Source organism: Narcine bancroftii, chromosome 3, assembly GCF_036971445.1.
Source record: "Narcine bancroftii isolate sNarBan1 chromosome 3, sNarBan1.hap1, whole genome shotgun sequence".
NCBI lineage: Eukaryota > Metazoa > Chordata > Chondrichthyes > Torpediniformes > Narcinidae > Narcine > Narcine bancroftii.
This window is the reverse complement of record NC_091471.1, coordinates 295913686-295933068: the sequence shown is the minus strand read 5'-3', so window position 1 is coordinate 295933068 and position 19383 is coordinate 295913686. Positions and strand designations below refer to the sequence as shown.

Genomic DNA, 19383 nt, shown 5'->3' with positions numbered 1-19383 from the left:
TCATGTTCATTGGTCCATATGGTTAATAAAAATTAATGTTTTCCAAAAGAAAGTGGGGATCTTTCTCTCTCACAGCCCCACCTATTCACTCAGGTTCGTAGAAATACAAAATTCAGTATTATATTGTCATCAACTTGACAAAACATGTGAAGGACAACAGGAAAGACAATGGGTTTATGAAAAAACTGCTGGGAGATTGAACCTTAGAACATATAACAGGAGTGTGATTCAGGTGGATTTTCAGAAGGCTTTGAATACAATACCACTTAAGCCAGTCAACAAGGTTAAAGCACAATTAATACATTGACATGGATTGAGAACTGGTTATTGTATGGAGGGTATAGAATGGAATAAATTGATCGTTCTCAGGTTTTGCTGGGTGGGCACTGCAGGGATCAATGCCTAACCCCTGAGGAGCAGGCCATTCAGCCCATTATGTCCATCTGGGTCCCAGCAGAACAATTTAATCATTTATGGCATCAATGAAGTGGTGAAGGCTAAAGCCCTAAAACAGATCATGAGACCCCACCAATCACATTTGGCTAATTTGAGTTCCTGTCCATTGTTCATTCTTTGCATCTTGATGTTGGCCAAGCCAATTCAATAACTTATCTTTGTCTACTGGGATTGGCTGTCTCCAGGGAGAACATTATCAAGGGCCTTCTGCAACCATACGCCATATCTGGAACACACTGCTTGAGAAGGTGGAGGCAAGTACTTTCACAGCATTTAAGAAACATTTGGATGATTCCTTGAATTCTCAAGACACATGAAGCTACAGCCCAAGTGCTGGCAAATGAACATGTCTGATAGTTGGAACAGACCAGGTGGGCCAAAGGGCCTGTTTCTGTCCTGGACGATATGATCAATAAGAATTCCCATTGACTATGTGGTAGCTTTAAATGATTGAAATAACATCAATCAGTTTATCAGTTGTTACAATTACCTTGGCTCTCTGATTACTGGAGAGCATGTTCAGCCTCTTTCTCTCTACCAACTGAGACCAGACCCCGACCCCCCCCCACCCCCCACCCCCTGCCCTCTCATCCCCTGCTCTCAACTCTAGTGGAGCTGGATTTGCTCATTGAATGCACCATGTCAGATGTGAATTTGTCTCTCAGAACACCCACAACTGAGGCTGATTCTTAAACATATGTTCAGCCCATTCAACAAAATTGAATACACTTGATCTTATCAGTTCCAAAATTAAAATTAGAAGCAAGACAAATGTTGAACAGGCACGCCATAATCCACATTCCTTCCCAATACCTGATTTGTGGCATTCCTACCACAAAAAAAAATGAAGAAAAAGCATTAAATATATTCAGAAAGTTAGATATTTTTCTGTGTGTTATAGGGATCAAGGGATACAGAGAGAAAATAGGAACAAGATACTGAATCTAGACGATATTTAATGGTAGAGCAAGGGCTGAATGGCCAACACTGGGCCATCTTTTTCTCTGCTCTCTACACCTATTAATACTCATGTGTAGACAACTGAACTAAGTGGTGCTGATGTAATGACAATCTGTCGGCTACTCAACAGTGGAAACATGACTTCTGAGCAGAAACCAGTGTTTACCAGTGGGGAACAGCAGCTAGAAATCAGGAGAAGGGCCTGGGGCTGAACTTTCTTCCTCTGATCAGCCCAGTTGTATTGACATGAACTGTAGTGTCCACTGCTGACTGGGCACTAGCAGATTAACCCCTTCACAGTTATTAATGCACCAAGAGATCAGGCAGGGAAATGGCAGAAGTTTCCAGAATAAGATGGCCCATTCTCACCACATGAAGCACTTGTGCCCTCACCTCAGATTATATTTCTGATCTTCAATCAACACTAACCAACTCCCTCCCAACTTGACAAACTCACTTGTTGACTCCAATTCCTGAAAAGTGGCAGTTCTTCCACTTCGTTCTCAATCCAATCTTTTTCTCAATCTGCTCCTCCCTGCTGTTCTCTCCCCATTCTTCAGTCAGTTGATGTCTCAATGCCCTGTTGCCTTGGTGTGTAGAGTGCATCTGGTCACACCACCTGTGCCCCCATGTCCAGCTAATGGGGCCCCCAATGAGAACAAGAGACAAGCAGTTCAGTCCAATGAGTTTAATACAATATGTACAGTGGCATTTAGAGTGACACAGCTCACTCATTCCCAGTAGGCTCCCTGCTCCACTCAGTGACAATCAGTAGGTCAATGATTTTCGTCCTTTCAGCATCCTGCGCAGGATCACCTCGATGCCACCACGGGTACTGATACGCTTCTGCCAGCCATGTGTCCGTATCCGCTTAATGGTCTTTGGCTGGTACTCAGTGCCCCGCTTCTTCGTCCGGACTTGCTGCTGGTTCCAAGGGAAGAGCCAGGCGCCAAGGCAACCCGCAGTCTCCATTCGCAGGCCCGCTGCAGCGTACGGCATTAGGAGGCCAGAGGGCCGTGACAGGGGAGAGCTACAGAACAATCGAAGGCTGAGACTGAGTGAGATAGTGTGAGCCGAAGACTGTGCTTGGTGCCACCTGAAGAAAGCAGCAAAGACGGTGGAATATTAGCTTTGGTTACATCTCCAGGTGTGGCCTGTTCACAGAACATGGCACAAAAGGAAGCCACTCAGTGCTCAAAGCAAAAAAGGAGCAACTGAGAGCAATACCACTTCTCAGACTCTGCCATATCTTCATGCACTCATCCCGAACCTTCAAATCAGCACCATGGTCTCTGCCTCCAATCCAGGAATCTTAACTCTCACCTAATCCTTTTATCAAATATATGAGATTCACACTTATGTTACATCCCCGGCAACATTCTCTGGAATCTCCTCTGTAGCCCCTGAAGGATGATTACAGTGGGAGATGTCCCTTAAACCTAAACTGGGCCTTGCTGCAACAGCTCTGAAGGTCAAAGACAACTTTTTCCACTCACCCTAGCCTTCTAAACTGGCAACATTCCATTCACTAAGGACCAATCCCAATTTCCCACAACTCTGTTCCCATGTCCCCTCCTTCAGGAAAGAGCAAGGATAGTACTCTCTTTCCCACAGCAGCCTCCTCATTCTTTCTTCCCAAATTCTCTCTTTCTCCCCCTCATTAAACACCGGTCCAGCACCACACACATCCTTCCAAAGGACTGCTCCCCAGTGATCCTTCCATCTCCACCAACCACTTCTGTTCTCAAGACATGTTCCCAGGCAAACACAGGAAGTGAAAAACTTGTTCTGTCACCTCTTCCCTCCAAACTGTCCTTTCTGATGAAGCAACAATTCACTTGCATTTATTCCAATTGGGTGCACCGCATCCAGAGTTTACCATGTGATCTCTACATGGGAGAAACCCAATACAGACTGGGTGACTGCTTTGCTGACCACCTGCGTTGAGTTCACAGGATCTCTCATTCCATTTCCTTATTTGTGGACTCTGCTTTTATAATGAAGTCTCATCTCATCTTGTGTCTGGGCAGGATTCAGCCTCTGAGCTCCGAACTGAATCCAGTAACTTCAGGTCCCTTTCTCTGCATCTGCAAATTGGCCAGATCTGCTGCAGGTCATTCATCTGTAATTCTCAAGATTCATTATTCAGGGCATCAGAGGTTATGGGGAGAAGGCCAGACAGTGTGCCTGAGTGAGAAAATGGATCAGCTCATGATTAAATGACAGGACAGACTTAATAGTTTGATTAACCTATTTCTGCTCATGCCCTTTGGTCTTATTACTTCATTGTCATGAAATTGTACAGAACATGCAAATTACATGAAACTGCCTTCTACTGCTATAAGGCAGACAAAGAATTCCCATCAGTGTTGCCTGGCATCCCTTACAGTACAAGAGAAAAGCAAAAGAGAGTCCCTTCAAAGTTACTGAGTGTCCGTGGATTCCCCACTACAGCCGAACAGATTCCTGTTTGATCCATTTGCATCCTGAGCTCCAGATTCAATCCTTTAATATTGGGATCAGGAAACCCAAAGCCCTTCAGGAGGTCTTCTTTCCGTCAGCACCCCTTCAAATCCCAGGTCCAATTTTGTTCCTCTCCATCCGCAGACACTGCATAATCTGCTGGGGATTTCATATACAGCCTGATCTGCATTTCACATCTTTGCCTCTTGCTTTGTTTACTCCAAATGCTCTCACTAATTGATCAACCAGGTGGCTTCATTAACATTCCCTTTGTCCAAAACACCTCTCCCTATTCCTGTCTGCAAACTAAAACAGAAGTTCTCACTTCTTCATTTCTGGTGAAGAACTTGGAAGTGACAGTGCTCTACCCTCCACAGACACTGCCTGGCCTGCTAAGTGTTTCTCTTTACATGAAGGGGCCCATGTAGGTGAGGGGATGAACTTTAACCGAAGGTGACAGTACTCCTCCCTCCACAGACACTGTCTGGCCTGCTAAGTGTTTCTCTTTACATGAAGGGGCCCGTGTAGGTGAGGGGATGAACTTTAACCGAAGGTGACAGCTCTCCTCCCTCCACAGACGCTGCCTGGCCTGCTAAGTGTTTCTCTTTACATAAAAGCACCAGTATAGGTGAGGGAATGAACTTTAACCAAAGGTGACAGCACTCCTCCCTCCACAGACTCTGCCTGGCCTGCTAAGTGTTTCTCTTTACATGAGGGGCCTGTGTAGGCGAGGGAATGAACTTTAACCGAAGGTAACAGCACTCCTCCCTCCACAGACTCTGCCTGGCCTGCTAAGTGTTTCTCTTTACATGAAGAGGCCCGTGTAGGCGAGGGAATGAACTTTAACCGAAGGTAACAGCACTCCTCCCTTCACAGACGCTGCCTGGCCTGCTAAGTGTTTCTCTTTACATGAAGGGGCCCTTGTAGGTTAGGGGATGAACTTTAACCGAAGGTGACAGCACTCCTCCCTTCACAGACACTGCCTGGCCTGCTAAGTGTTTCTCTTTACATGGAGGGACCCGTGTAGGTGAGGGGATGAACTTTAACCGAAGGTAACAGCACTCCTCCCTTCACAGACGCTGCCTGGCCTGCTAAGTGTTTCTCTTTACATGAAGGGGCCCTTGTAGGTTAGGGGATGAACTTTAACCGAAGGTGACAGCACTCCTCCCTTCACAGACACTGCCTGGCCTGCTAAGTGTTTCTCTTTACATGGAGGGACCCGTGTAGGTGAGGGGATGAACATTAACCGAAGGTGACAGCACTCCTCCCTTCACAGACGCTGCCTGGCTTGGTGAGTGTTAGAAAGACATGGTAACCCTTTTTGGTGACGTCCATCGGCCCCGATCCCAGGCGGAAGTAGCGGGCCATGCCAAGGTGCCCATCCCCTTCCCACGGCCGTACCTGCATCCCCTCGCCACCGCCCGCAGAAAGCTCATGCTCCCACTCGGTACCCTTCGTCTTCACCGGGTGCATCTACACACCAATATACAGCCGCTTCGTTGGTTGTCTCGCTCCAGGCTTTATCCAATGGCGCGTCGGTTTTCGAGGTAGGTCTCGCGGAGCATCCTGGGAGTTTTAGTTCTTTTTGGATGATGAATCCGTAAATGCAGGGAGCACAGTCCGAGTTAGGCAGCGTGGGGAGAGGAACAGAATTAACGGACTCCGGTCGATGACCGTTCATCAGAACCCGCAGCTTTCATATTAGGTTGATATTATTCATTTTTTGCTCTCCAGGGCCTTGTTTGCAAGGCAAATTCATAATTTATTTTAAAAGTGTTGAAGGAAGACGGCAGGTCACGCAGCAGCCATAGGAAGTAATAGGTAACCAACAGTTCGCGCCTGACCCCTTGGTCAAGGAATGAGCAAAAAGCAGACAGGCGCTGAATAAAAAAAAGGTGGGTGTGTGGGAGGAGAGGATAGGAGGAAGAGAAGGGGGAGAAGTTCAGGCTAGGTACTCTCTAATCAGTCCCAGCTCCCAATTCTCTTACAATTTGTAAGAGCTCCTTTCCACTGGATCTGTTCCGGATTGTTCATTTTCTCGGCCCATCCCGTCATTTTGAAAGCTCTGCTTCGTGGAGTAATTGGGATATGCAACAGGAAAACAGGCCCTTCGGCCTGACCGGTCCCTTCTGACCCATTTACATTACACTCACATTTCTTGACTCTTGACCCTTCACCGCTGCAAAACAGCGCGAGTATGTATGAAAGTTTATAGTATATACATTGTACAAATGCACCTAAAGCATTACTTGCTGCAGTCATACAGGTGCGTAAGATAGAACAACTACAAGACAATAGTAAAAATAATTTTTCACAATATACAAAATAATAATAATTTAAAATAGATAAGTAAATATTCACAGCTACGATTAGGGCAAGAAAAAAGTATGTTTCGATAGTGCAGACAGATGGTCTGGGGGTCCCGGAGAGATTCAAGGTTAAGGTGTTCAAGACCCTGATAGTTGTTCGGTAAAAACTGTTTTTAAACCTGGAGGTGCTGGACTTCATGCTTCAGCATCTTCTGCCTGGAAAAGGAGTGGAGCCTGAGAAAAATAAAAACACCAGTCCGGGCAGCATCTGTGGAGAGAAAACGTTTGTCACCAACCTGTCACCATCATAGTGATATTGCAGGATTATTTGTATTAATGTCCAGTGATCATAATGCCATTAATTTCAAGTTAATTATGGAGAAGGATTGGTCTGTAGAGCCTTGTGGAGCTGGACGCGGGGCGACCAGAGGGGTGGAAAAGGGGGAAAGTGACCACCTGCTCCCCAAGCCAAACCGGGCATCAGGCAGCGACAAGCAGTCCCTACAATTGACGCATTTTCATGGCCCTTCAAGGCGGAGCTGGTTGGCTATATTTATTCTGATGGACATGCAAGGTGGGAAAGGATCTGTGAGCCTATTGGTTGGGCGAGATGCCATTCAGTGCGGAGGGCCTGAAGTGAGCTGCTGATTGGCCCTTTTCCCTGCAGCGATCAAGGACAAACGGAGACATCCTGCAAATGACCTGGAGAGCAGCGATTCAGTGGGCAAGCCACAGAGACGGGCAGTATCCTCGGCAATTTATACCTGGAGCGAAGGTTGCAATCCCGACTGACACAATGTAAACCAGGAGGGCCAAAATTCTCTGCTTCAATGTTTCAACTTGTGGTTGCAATTTCTTTACCAGCCTGGATCTTGCTTTCATGAATGAGGTAAAGGATTTTATATTTTACCATTTGTTTCGGGCGCCATTCCATTCATTGACCGTATTTCTCAAATTTACAATCGGTCCACTGCGTTGCTTCGCGGGAATGGGACAACGTTTTCATGCGTCGATCTTTGCTGTTTACTAATAACGCGGATTTTTAATGTGTATTGAAACAAGATTAATTTTAGAATTCCATCTCTGCACAGTTACAGACGCCATCCGTCTTCAGTTTACACCTCTGAACAAAGTGATTTGTTGCCATTCCCACCGATACTCGTTGTGCATTCTCTGTAGTTTCATATTTTGGTACTGGTGATAGGGAACAAACGGCATCGAGTTAACCTCTTGGGATTTGGTGACAAATCGGGGACGATCCGAATTGTTTTATATTTTATAAAAAACCGTTTGATTTGATATATTAAATGCGTCAACTATGGTCACTGATTGAATTTCGGCGTGCCCCGGCGGGTGGGATGTGACCAGACTGTCGCAACCCTGACACCTGGAGCTAATTGCTCAACAGACACATCGAATCTGTGCAAACTCTCCTCAAACCGCTCCCACCCAGGCCATGTCTGTTGAAACTGGGCACCGAAAATAGACAGACCATGGTGACGGATTATTACCCCGATCTGCATTTGTTAAAGCACTTTTTCATCAGGGCACCTTGACCAGGTGACAAAACTGTCACCGTCCTTCATTTCCTCCAGCAGATTGTATTTGGCTTCAAATTCCTGCATCTGCAGTCTCCTGCGTGTCTCCACCAGACTTTGGAATGGCTCTGACTACAGGGCACGCTAATAGGATCTGGCAGGGTGCAAAGGCAGCTTTACCCCCTGACGAACCCGGAGTGTGTGATGGGACGGCGCAGCGGTCCCAATGTGCAATGTAATGTGACACATAGAATACGCAAACGTGCTGGAGAAACTCAGCAGGTTTCCAGTATCGAGAGGCAGTAAAGGGTGACCAACGTTTCGGACCTGGGCCCTTCAAACCTGACGGAAAACGTGGACAGATTTGTGGATAAAATTGGTTTAATAGGATGTGGAGTGAATGCAGACCAACGGGACTAGCTCTGAATGTCAGCATGGACTAGTAGGGCCGAAGGACCATTTCAATGCTGTATGAGGGAATGGTGGAGGGGGCAGAGGCGCCAGGTTCTCCACTCTGACCACGTTATAAAACACTTCTTGTGGCTGTGATCGGACTCTTGTGTATTGGGGCCAGGCCACTTGTTAATGAGAACCAGACTAACATTCTTACTCTCTCCTCTACTCAGGTCCTCGGACGGCCAGGCTTGGAAGTGCAGTCGCTGTTGTAGCCGAGGCAGCTGGTCATTTCGAACCTCACTGGCAGAGGGCTGCTGTGTCAGAGGTGGCATCATTTGGATAGATCGAGGCCCTGGCTGCCCCTGAGGTAGGTGCAATATCCCCAATGCAAGTAAATTTCTCCAGGCATTTCAACTTAGTTACTAAACGAGCCACTTGTAAGGAGGTATGCTTTATAAAGATTGTCAGAATGACGTTCAGAAGGTGACGACTATCACCAAAAAGACAGTACTGGGCAAACTAGTGGGCCTCCAGGTAGATATGTCTCCTGGACCATTTGGAATGCATCCCAGAGGCCTGAAAGAAATGGCAGCGGTCATAGTAGAGGCATTTGTGATCATTTATCAAAATTCTCTGGAACCTGGGGAGGTGTTGGTGGACTGGAAGCAAATGTACCCTTAAAAAAAGAGGGGGGCAAGTCACTATTGGCCAGTTAGATGAAAATCTATAATGGTGATGACGCTGGAAGCTGTCATTTAAGAAGAAATGGCCAGGCGCATGGATATTGTCCAGTTATTTTATTATATCCTTCACCAACGAATGTTATCCAGGCTACTCAGTGTCTCCCTGAACATGATGGGGGGAGGGTCATGGGGGTGGTGAGGTGAGAATATGTCCAGGTGAGGGGAAACACGCTGACGAGTGTGTTTTCCCTAGTGGATGGGTGAAGGTGGGGTCAGTGTGTGGTGGGGATCAGGGTAGGGTGGCATCAATGTGGAGTTCAGTGTGAGGGTTGGGTCAGTGTGGGGGTGGAATGTGTGGGGTCAGTGCGATGGGATTGATTTGGGGTCAGTGTTGGGTCAAATTGGGGTTGAGTCTGTTGGGTCAAAGTGGGGTTGAGTGTGGGGGATCATGTTGGGGGTCAATGAGGTCAGTGTGCGGATCTGTTTGGGTTGGTGTGGGAGTCGGTATGGGGGGATCAGTGTGGGGGATCATGTTGGGGGTTAGTGGAGTCGATGTGCGGGATCAGTGTCGGGGATCATGTTGGGGGTCAGTGGAGTTGATGTGGGGGATCAGTGTTGGGGGCGGTGTGGCAGTCGGTATGGGGCATCAATGTTGGAGTCAGGATGGGAGGACTTTGGGATTCACTGTGGGGATTATTGTGGGGGTATCTGGTGTTCCGTCAGGTGCGGGGAGAGAGGGGAGCTGAATGAGCCTGCCTGACCGCTCTAACCCCATCCCCAGGCCCAGCATGCTGACCAGCATCACTGAGGGCATCCTGTGCTGCATCACCGGCCGCTCCCTGAACGTGGTGGGGGCCATCGACAGCGTGGAGTCCAGCGACGGCTACGAGTACGTGGAGGTGAAGCCGGGCCGTGTGCTGCGGGTCCGGCACGTGGTGCCGAGCCGGACGGAGGAGCAGGCGGGGGACGGCGAGAAGGAGCACTCGCCCCGGGGCCTGGTGCACTGTAGACGGAGGATCAACGTGTACCGCGGCGGACAGGTGGTGATCGAGAACCTGGGCGACGTGGTGCGCTCTGACATCCTGCAGTGTCGCAACGGGTGCAGCGAGCCGAGCCGTACGCTGGAGATCGAGCTGTCGGACGGGCACAGCCCTGCAGCACCTCCCTGCACCCCTGGCGAGGGCACGCCATCCGAGCACGGCCACACAAAGAGGCGCCGTCGTAAGCCCAAGAAGACAGTGATGATCGATTGCAAGAAGCAGATCAGCAGCTGCAAGGGCACACACTCGGACGTGGCCCTCTTCTTCATCCATGGCGTTGGAGGCTCCCTCGACATCTGGAGAGAGCAGCTGGACTTCTTCGGAAAGCTGGGTTACGAGGTGGTGGCCCCAGACTTAGCAGGGCATGGCTCCAGCTCGGCACCCAAGGTAGGCGCCGCCTACACTTTCTACGCTCTTCGAGAGGACATGAGGGCCATCTTCAAACGCTACGGCAAGAAGCGCAACGTCCTGATCGGACATTCCTACGGGTAGGTGTTCCAGACCGGTCGATGGAGAGGGGGGTGGGGGGCTCATGCAAGCTGCTGCCCCGTGTATCGGGTCCTGTGAGGCAAGGATCACATTTCACAGCCGCTGGTCATCCCAAGGGCTGTACCTCATCTGATCGTCTGCCTCAATCAAACTGCTTCTGTGTGATCACCAGGGGGTTAAGAGGAAGGAGGAGAGGGGGACGAGTGAAGGAGGAGGGAGTGGAGAGAGGGAGAAGTAGAGGGGAGTGGAGAAGGAATGGGGAGGAGTAGAGGGGGGAGTGGAGGAGAGAGGGAGAAGTGGAGGAGAGGGAGGAATAGAGAAGGAGTAGGGGGAGTGGAGGAATAGAGGAGGAGTGGAGGAGAGAGGGAGGAATGGGGAGGAGCAGTGGAAACGGGAGGTGGAGTGAGCAGCGGGGGGGGGGGGGGAATAGAGGAGAGATGGAAGAGTGGAGGAGAATGTCATGAAGGGTTCCAACCTGAACATTGACTGACCATTTCTGCCTAGGGTTGGTGTCTCACCTGCCAAGTGTCTCCACCAATTCTTTGTCAGCTCAAGGTACCAGTATGGTAGCTTTTGTGTTTCACATTGCTTTGGGATTCTCTTTCCAACCATTCAGATGATGGGCTGAAGGGCCTGTATCTCTGACGATAAAAGCCCCACACCAATGACCCAAAAATGAATAAAAATAAAATAGTTGAAAGCTGCAACCTTTCAAACATTGCCGAACACCATCCACTTCTTGTCCCTTTGGATTTTAAAATGTTTCTGAACAAAATTATCTCTGAAGTGTTCAGGATCCTCAGGGATCCACAACCAGGCCCCTTCTCATTGGTCACTCCCGGCTGAGGACCTTCAGGGATCTGCTTTCAGAGACCATTTCTCATTGGATGTGCCCTTCAGCTGATGACCAATAATTTGCGATGGCACCGGGGCTTGAGCAGGACAAAGTGGGCAATTAATAGGAGTCTAAAAACCTACAGGTGGGGAAGGGCGAGGTTTGTCCTCAGGAGAAGGCCCTGGGAGAGATGAAGCTCTGGGGCAAGTGAATCAGCATGGAGCCCTTTTGGATGTAACAAAAAGAAAGATGGGTGTATTATTCTGCTCTCATTTTCTGAGTAGGACATCCCAAGTGATTTGGAACCAATGAAAAATAAACAGAGCAAGAAACAAATGCTGCAGGGATATTTGTTTTTTTCTGGATAAGAGAAACACTATTAGCTGCAGACACTGTTATTGTAGTTAATACACCAAAATACTGGAGGAATTCAGGCTATACAGCATCTATAGGAGACAAAGATATATTGCTGACATTTTGGGTCTAAGCCTTTATTCAAGGAAAAATCAGAAAAAGCGGAGGAAACCAGACCAACAAAAGGTGTTAATTGGATGTGATAAGGGACCAGGTGGAATTTATCATGTCTGTGTGAAAGGAGAGATAACGGGTAAGGGGGGGGGGGGCGGGTTTAATAAAAGCCAGAGAAGTGGATAATAATGCCATACGATTGGAGGGGGCCCAATCAGAAGATGAGGTGTTGTTCCTCCAATTTACGGGTGGTCTCAGTCTGGCATTATGAGACCATGCAGACACGTCAGCAAGGGAAAGGGATGGAGAATTGATATGGGTGGCCACTTGGAGATCCACGCTATTGCAGCAGACAGAGCCAAAGTGATCTCCCAGTCTGTGTCCAGCCTCTCTGATGTAGAGGAGACCACAGTGGGAGCACCGGATGCAGTAGGTGACCCCTGCAGATTCACAAGTGAGATGTTGCTTCACTTAGAAGAATTCTTTAGGGCCCAAAATGGTATTGAGGGAGGAGATGTGGGCACCAATGGAGCATCTCCTGTGGTCAAAGGGGTTGGTCCCAAGGGGATGATTGGTGGGGAGGGAGGAATGGATAAGAGAGTCATGGAGAGAGCATCCCCTGTGGAAGACAGAGAGGGGAATGTGACTAGTGATGGGATCATGTAGTAGGTGGTGGAAATGGCAGAGAAGGATGTGTTGGATGAGGAGGCTGGTGGGGTGGTAGGTTAGGAGAAGAGGAATCCTGTGTTTGTTGCATGTGGGGGTGGAGGGGGCCAGGGAATATGTGCAGGTAATGGAGGATATGCGGGTGAGTGCTTAGTTGATAGTGGTAGAAAAGCCATGTTGAGAAGACAAAGATCAAAGCTCTTCCTCCACTGATAGTGTTCACCTCGCTAAGTTCCTCCAGGAGTTTGTATTTTTTGCTCCAATTTCAGCATCTGCAGCCTCATGCCTCCAAAATTATCCCTGGTTGTTATTTGGGAAATACATTTGCCAGTAAGTGCACAACAAGATCCTACAAACAGTAGATAACCTGTTTGAGTGAAGGCAAGGGAACACCAATGAACAGGAGATCCTAATGCCCCACGTGGCAGCTAAACCTTGTGAACATTGTAGTGTCCTCCATAATGTTTAGGACAGACACAGTTTTCCCTTATTTGCCCCTGTGCTCCACAGTTTTATATTTGTAATCAAACAATTCACAGGGAATTAAAGGGCACATTCCAGATTTTATTCAAGGTTTTTTTACATAATCCCCTTATTTCAGGGCACCATCACATTTGGAATATCTGACTTCAAAGGTGTTTGTGAGTACTCAGGTATGTTTAATTGCTTCATTGGTGCAGGTATAAGAGAGATAGGATTGCTTCTATGCGTTTGATCACCTTTGTAGACTGTAGTTGCTATTTTGCAACATGAAGACTAGAGTTGTACCAATGAAAGTTAAAGAGGCTATTATGAGGCTGCAAAACAAGTATAAAACAGTAAAAAGACCTCACAAAGCTTAGGATTTCCAAAGTCAATTGTTTGGAACATCATTAAGAAGAAAGGGTGTGCTAGTGAGCTCAGTAAAGGGGCAGGTATACCAAGGAAAACCTTCATTGGTGATGACAGAAGAATTCTCATCATAATAAAGAAAAATCCACAAACGTATATCCAGCTAATCAGAAACAATCTTCAGGAGGAAGGTGCAGATACGTCAATAATGTTTTTTTTGAGACTGAACCAAGCCATGAAAGACCCCAACAATGAAGTCGCTGTTTACATCCGGTACTGCACGGATGGCAGTCTCTTCAATCTGAGGCGCCTGCAAGCTCACACCAAGACACAAGAGAAACTTGTCCGTGAACTACTCTTTGCAGACGATGCTGCTTTAGTTGCCCATTCAGAGCCAGCTCTTCAGCGCTTGACGTACTGCTTTGCGGAAACTGCCAAAATGTTTGGCCTGGAAGTCAGCCTGAAGAAAACTGAGGTCCTCCATCAGCCAGCTCCCCACCATGATTACCAGCCCCCCCACATCTCCATCGGGCACACAAAACTCAAAATGGTCAACCAGTTGCAAGGATCGACAATGAGATAGACAACAGACTCGCCAAGGCAAATAGCGCCTTTGGAAGACTACACAAAAGAGTCTGGAAAAACAACCAACTGAAAAACCTCACAAAGATAAGCGTATACAGAGCCGTCGTCATACCCACACTCCTGTTCGGCTCCAAATCATGGGTCCTCTACCGGCATCAACTACGGCTCCTAGAACGCTTCCACCAGCGTTGTCTCCGCTCCATCCTCAACATCCATTGGAGCGCTTTCATCCCTAACGTCGAAGTACTCGAGATGGCAGAGGTCGACAGCATCGAGTCCACGCTGCTGAAGATCCAGCTGCGCTGGGTGGGTCACGTCTCCAGAATGGAGGACCATCGCCTTCCCAAGATCGTGTTATATGGCGAGCTCTCCACTGGCCACCGTGACAGAGGTGCACCAAAGAAAAGGTACAAGGACTGCCTAAAGAAATCTCTTGGTGCCTGCCACATTGACTACCGCCAGTGGGCTGATATCGCCTCAAACCGTGCATCTTGGCGCCTCACAGTTTGGCAAGCAGCAACCTCCTTTGAAGAAGACCGCAGAGCCAACCTCACTGACAAAAGGCAAAGGAGGAAAAACCCAACACCCAACCCCAACCAACCAATTTTCCCCTGCAGCCGCTGCAACGGTGTCTGCCTGTCCCGCATCGGACTTGTCAGCCACAAACGAGCCTGCAGCTGACGTGGACTTTTACCCCCTCCATAAATCTTCGTCCGCGAAGCCAAGCCAAAGAAAAGCCAAAGAAAAAAAAGAATGTCGGGAAAACCACTGAAAAAATCAATATAGTTACTGCCCATGTGGTCATTAACACTGGGTGCCTTTTTTTAAGACTGCAAATACATGAGTGCAACAATCCTAATGGTTGGACATGCAGTGGAGTGAATGATCAACAACAAATTTTTTCTGGTATGATTTACACTGCAGGTTTCCTCCAATAAGTTGTCAGGGTCCTCAGGGATAAACCGTGGTGCAGGAATTCCTGCACATTCCTTTTTTGACTGCGCGTGTAGCGGCAAAATTTCTGATTGTGCTGTTACATGCCTGTAGTCTATAACCCATAATGCCTCCTGAAGAGTGTTTCTGATTTGTCGGACATAGGTTTGTGGATTTTTCTTCACTATGGTGAGAATTCTTCAGTCATCAGCATTGGAGGATTTCCTTGGAAGACCAGTCCCTTTTGAGATTACGGAGCTCACCAATATACTCTTTATTCTTAATGATGCTCTAAACTGTTGATTATGGTAATCCTAAGGTTTGGGCAATGTCTCTTACTGTTTTATTCTTGTTTTTCAGCCTCATTATGGTTTCTTTGACTTTCACTGCCACAACTCTGATCCTCATGTTGAAAAATGGCAACAACAGATTCCAAAGGTGATCTAAAGCTTAGAAGCAAGCCTAGCTCTCTTATACCTGCACCAATGAAGCAATTAAACATACCCGAGTACCTACAAATACCTGTGAAGTCAAATGTCCCAAACATTATGGTGCCTTGAAATGAGGGGATTATGTATAAAAAAGTGCTGTAACTTCTGCAGTCGAACCAAAATGTATACAAATAAGTAAATCATGAAAATCTGTAGGTCAACGTAAAAAAAAAACAACACAAAATGCTGGAGAAGCTCAGCAGGTCAAACAGGGCCCTTTATGTTGTAAAGGTAGAAATACAGAACCGACGTTTCGGGCTTGAGCCCTTCATCAAGGTATAAGTGAATGCCAGCAGGCATTCAAACAAAAATGGGGGGGGGGGGGTGGCAAATAAAGGCAAGAAAGTGTCTGTCCCAAACATTATGGATGGCACTGTAGTTGTGAGGATTGCGAGGCAGGCAGTTTTCCTTGGAATAGAGGAAGCTGAGGGGAGGTGTATAAAATTATGAGGTGTGCAAGTGGGCAAAATAGGAAGGGTCACAAATTTCAAGAGAGGGATCGGGAGATGAAGGAAGTGGTTTTCCCCTAGTGGATGGAGCTTAATGCCTGAGAGAGGGAGTGACAGAGACCCTCCCCACATTTAAATATTAGCTAGGCCTGTCTGAAAGGAATACAGACAGTGTGGAAGCGTGGGGTTGGATGGGGGAATTCTATGATTGCACATGAACAATGGAGAGAATGGTCTGTTTCCATCCAAAATCATTAGTGCTGGTAATTTTGTCCTGAAGTCTCCAGTGTTTCTATTCAGGGCAGGGCAGCCCCTCCTCCTGGGACAGGGACCACACACAAAGTGGAGACAGGTGAGGGGAGAGGTCTTGACTAAGGCTGACACTGGTGGGGAACATTGTGATTGGGAGGGAGTTGGGGCCTGCTGGAATTTGCCCAGCACTTCATCTGAGCTATTTCTTGCACAGTGTTTCCTTCTGCACATTCCTGGCTCATGAATATCCTGACCAAGTCCACAAGGTGGTGATGATCAACGGTGGAGGACCAACAGCTCTGGAGCCAAGCCTCTGCTCCATCTTCAACCTGCCCACCTGTGTGCTGCACTGCCTCTCACCTTGTCTGGTCTGGAGCTTCCTCAAGTAAGGACAAGTATGGGTGCAGGATATGCTGGGGAACTGGGTAGCATGGAGAATGAACATTTATCAGCAGAAAACAGAAATGTGGTGCAAGTTAGATGGACTCTTCTTCTGATCTCAGGCACTTTTCAAACGAATTAACAATGAACAACTGAGAGTAACTTTTGAAATGGTCCCCCAACTCAAGGTAGAAAGATTATGTTTAGGATTCATAACTAACTAAAAGGTTAGTTTGCAGGTGTAACGGTTCATCAAAAGAGCAAATTGGCCATTGTCAGAGGGATTGAATTTAAGAGCAGGGAGGTTTTGCTGAAACTGTACAGGGTTCTGCTAAGGCCACACCTGGAGAACTTCTTGCAGTTCTGGTCTCCTGACTTGCGAAAGGATAACTTTAAAAATGGTGCAGAGGAGGTTGATTCTGAAGATGAAGGGGCTAGCTTATGAGGACAGAATGTATGCCCTGGGGCTATACTCATTGGAGTTAAGAAGGATGAGGGTGGATCTTATAGGAACATTCATAATTATGTAAGGAATGTATGATAAAGCAGCAGGAAAGTTGTTTCCATTGATAAATGAGATACAAAGCTTCAAGATTCAGGGAGAAGATGGAGATGAGGAAGAACTGCTTTTCCCAGAGGAGTGAATCTGTGGAATTCTCTGCCCAAGGAAGTACTAGACACTGACTCTTAATTACATTTAAGACAGTTAGATTTTCGAAGAATATGAAAAGTGTATGAGGGGACAGGTGGAGCTGAGTCCACATCCAGATCAACTGTAACCTTATTGAATGGCAGAGCAGACTTGATGGGCCAGATGGCCTACTCCTGCTCCTATTTCTTATGTTCCTGGACTGCAATTCAGTACAGACTTCCTGAAAACAGCCAGCCAGTACAGTCTTCCTGAGACTGTAGTTCAATAGCCAGTCAGTACTGTGCCTGCAACTGCAGTGAAATAGTCAGTCAGCCCTCTCCCTGCAACTGTGGTGAAATGGTTAGTCAGTCCTGGACTGTACACCCTCAGTTCTGTAGGAAGGTGGGTGCTGTGCCAGGTTGTAGAACGGTGCTGGGTGCGTGTTCATTGCCAGCCTGGTGTTTTTTTTCAGGGCGGCGTTTGCCCGTCAGGGGGCCAAGGAGAAGCAACTGCTCAAGGATGGCAATGCTTTCAAGGTGACTTCCTTCGTGCTGCGGGCCATGATGAGTGGCCAATACTGGCCGGAGGGAGATGAGGTTTACCACGCTGAGCTGACCGTGCCAGTGCTGCTGGTGCATGGACTACATGATAAGTTTGTCCCCGTGGACGAGGATCAGCGCATGGCTGAGGTACCAGTGCTGCTGGGTTGGGGGGGTCCTGAGACCAAGATGGGGCCGGAGGGGGGGAGTTTAAGTATAGTCCTCAGCCCAAGATGGAGGGGGGGGGGCTTGGATGTGGCCCTGAGCCCAAGTTGGAGCTCTGGCAAACTCAGACAGGAATCGTCCCATTCACCTCCCCATTCCCAGTTATGAGAGGGATCTTGAGTATTTCAGCATTGCAGTTGGAAATCTGACATGGGAACACAGCAAGATCCCACAGCTAAAGGGAGGAGATGATTGGATCACCAGTTTGCGATACTGATCAGGGGACTTGTCTGGGCCTCTGAGCATTCCACTGGTCAGTGTGAATGGTTCAATGTTGAGTATGGGGGTCTGACAAAGCCACATCGCTGAGATTTAGAGGCCTGGACCCAGCTAAGGAGACAAAGTGCCAAATAAATGCAGAGGTTAACTCATTGCTTCTACCTTTCCCATTCAGATCCTGCTTATTGCCTTCCTGAAAGTGATCGAAGAGGGGAGCCACATGGTGATGATGGAGTGTCCTGAGACTGTAAACACCCTCCTTCATGAATTCCTGCTGTGGGAACCAGAGGTCAGTGCCAGCGAGAAGGTGGATGGTGTCCCTAAGGTGGAAAGCACCAAGTAACAAAGGTCACCAGGTGCAGGGAACTAGGGAAATGACTTTGCTCATGAGTGATTCAGGCACAGTTCAGATGTGAACAGTGAAAGCTGTTGTTGTCGCGCAATTAAGGCCATGGGACTGGTCGAGGACGTGGCCTGTATCCAGATGTCAACCTGTCGGTGGAGAGAGTTCAAAACTGTACAATGTATATTTCGATAAATGGCAGCTACATGTGGCAGTTCATCATCCATTGTGTATTATTTTTTTAAAAACAAATCACCTCAAAATTTGAAACTCAACACTAGAATGAGCTGCTTCCGAGGAGATGGGAGTTACCCACATAACAGGATTGAGTTGGAAACTCTAGGACAATTCTGACAAAAGGGCATCATTAAACACACAGTGTATTTTTTAAACACCTTCATTTACTATAAAAGGTATTGCAGATGGAGGCTGGGACAGTGCCATTCAGGAATCATCCTTTCAGGTTAATGGGTGGATTCCATCTGGTTGTGATGGGTGCCTTAGAAGGACGGCTGTAGTGGTAAGTAGGCATGTATACATCCAGCCAGGGTTCACTCAAAGGCCACTGTACCCAATGGGGCCATACCATACACTGAGATTTGAAGCTCAAATCCAGAGAAATCTGCAGTTGGTTGTTCCGATCTCTGCCTTTTGGATGAGGACCATGAAAGTGGGCAAGGGGTTTGCTCTGGGAGTTTGTGACTTCCCTCAATTGGCAGATCAGGCAGGTTACATTTATGCATTTCACAAGTCCTGGGAAGCATAGATCCATCAGCTGAGACCTCAAGGGGTCAACTAGATGTCTGTCAGAGGGGTCCAGGGGTTCAGTCCCTGAAGCCCAGACACCCTGTGCATTGACTGGAATGAAACAGTGCTCCTCCTGCCTTGTAATTGTCTCCCAGACTTGATTAAATAAGTTGTGATATCATATTCCAAATGTCAGTACCTTGGTGAGTGCAATTGTGTAATACTTATATATATATTTATATATATATGGTATGTATGATACTATGGAATATATTGAATCCTGTTAATTTTCTCGTGTATATTATTTAAATTTATGAGTGCCAGGAGGATTTCCAAAGGAGTTATTGATTTGGATATTTAAACATGACTCGCAACTGGACATTAGTTTTTGCCTTGTACATCATTGGTATCTCTTGGCCAAGTTACAAATGGAAACACATTTGAGGGACAATCC

General features: G+C 47.5%; 2 protein-coding genes across 3 annotated transcripts; one reads left to right on the top strand and one right to left on the bottom strand.

Moving 5' to 3' along the window:
- Positions 1-2089: 2089 nt before the first annotated feature.
- Positions 2090-5365, bottom strand: mrpl34 (mitochondrial ribosomal protein L34). The gene is made up of 2 exons (XM_069922983.1): positions 5281-5365; positions 2090-2512 (listed from the first exon to the last, which is right to left on the bottom strand). The coding sequence occupies exons 1-2, from the start codon at positions 5313-5315 to the stop codon at positions 2185-2187; spliced, it is 363 nt and encodes a 120-aa protein (XP_069779084.1). The 5' UTR covers positions 5316-5365; the 3' UTR covers positions 2090-2184.
- Positions 5366-6845: 1480 nt separating this feature from the next.
- On the top strand, positions 6846-18406 carry LOC138756517 (protein ABHD8-like). 2 transcript variants are annotated; one of them, XM_069922981.1, is made up of 7 exons: positions 6846-7077; positions 8353-8489; positions 9587-10333; positions 15013-15090; positions 16059-16229; positions 17329-17545; positions 18015-18406. In XM_069922981.1, the coding sequence occupies exons 3-7, from the start codon at positions 9594-9596 to the stop codon at positions 18180-18182; spliced, it is 1374 nt and encodes a 457-aa protein (XP_069779082.1). In that variant the 5' UTR covers positions 6846-7077; positions 8353-8489; positions 9587-9593; the 3' UTR covers positions 18183-18406. The 2 variants fall into 2 exon arrangements, with proteins under 2 accessions (XP_069779082.1, XP_069779083.1); XM_069922982.1 differs by lacking the exon at positions 15013-15090.
- The last annotated feature ends 977 nt before the right edge of the window (positions 18407-19383 follow it).

Coding starts and splice junctions, on each gene's coding strand:
- mrpl34 (XM_069922983.1), bottom strand. CDS start 5,315: ATGAGCTTTCTGCGGGCGGTGGCGAGGGGATGCAG. Junction 2,513..5,280: donor GCGGTGGCGAGGGGATGCAG/GTACGGCCGTGG, acceptor TGCTTTCTTCAG/GTGGCACCAAGCACAGTCTT.
- LOC138756517 (XM_069922981.1), top strand. CDS start 9,594: ATGCTGACCAGCATCACTGAGGGCATCCTGTGCTGCATCACCGGCCGC. Junction 15,091..16,058: donor GGCAACAACAGATTCCAAAG/GTGATCTAAAGC, acceptor TTTCTTGCACAG/TGTTTCCTTCTGCACATTCC. Junction 17,546..18,014: donor AGGATCAGCGCATGGCTGAG/GTACCAGTGCTG, acceptor TTTCCCATTCAG/ATCCTGCTTATTGCCTTCCT.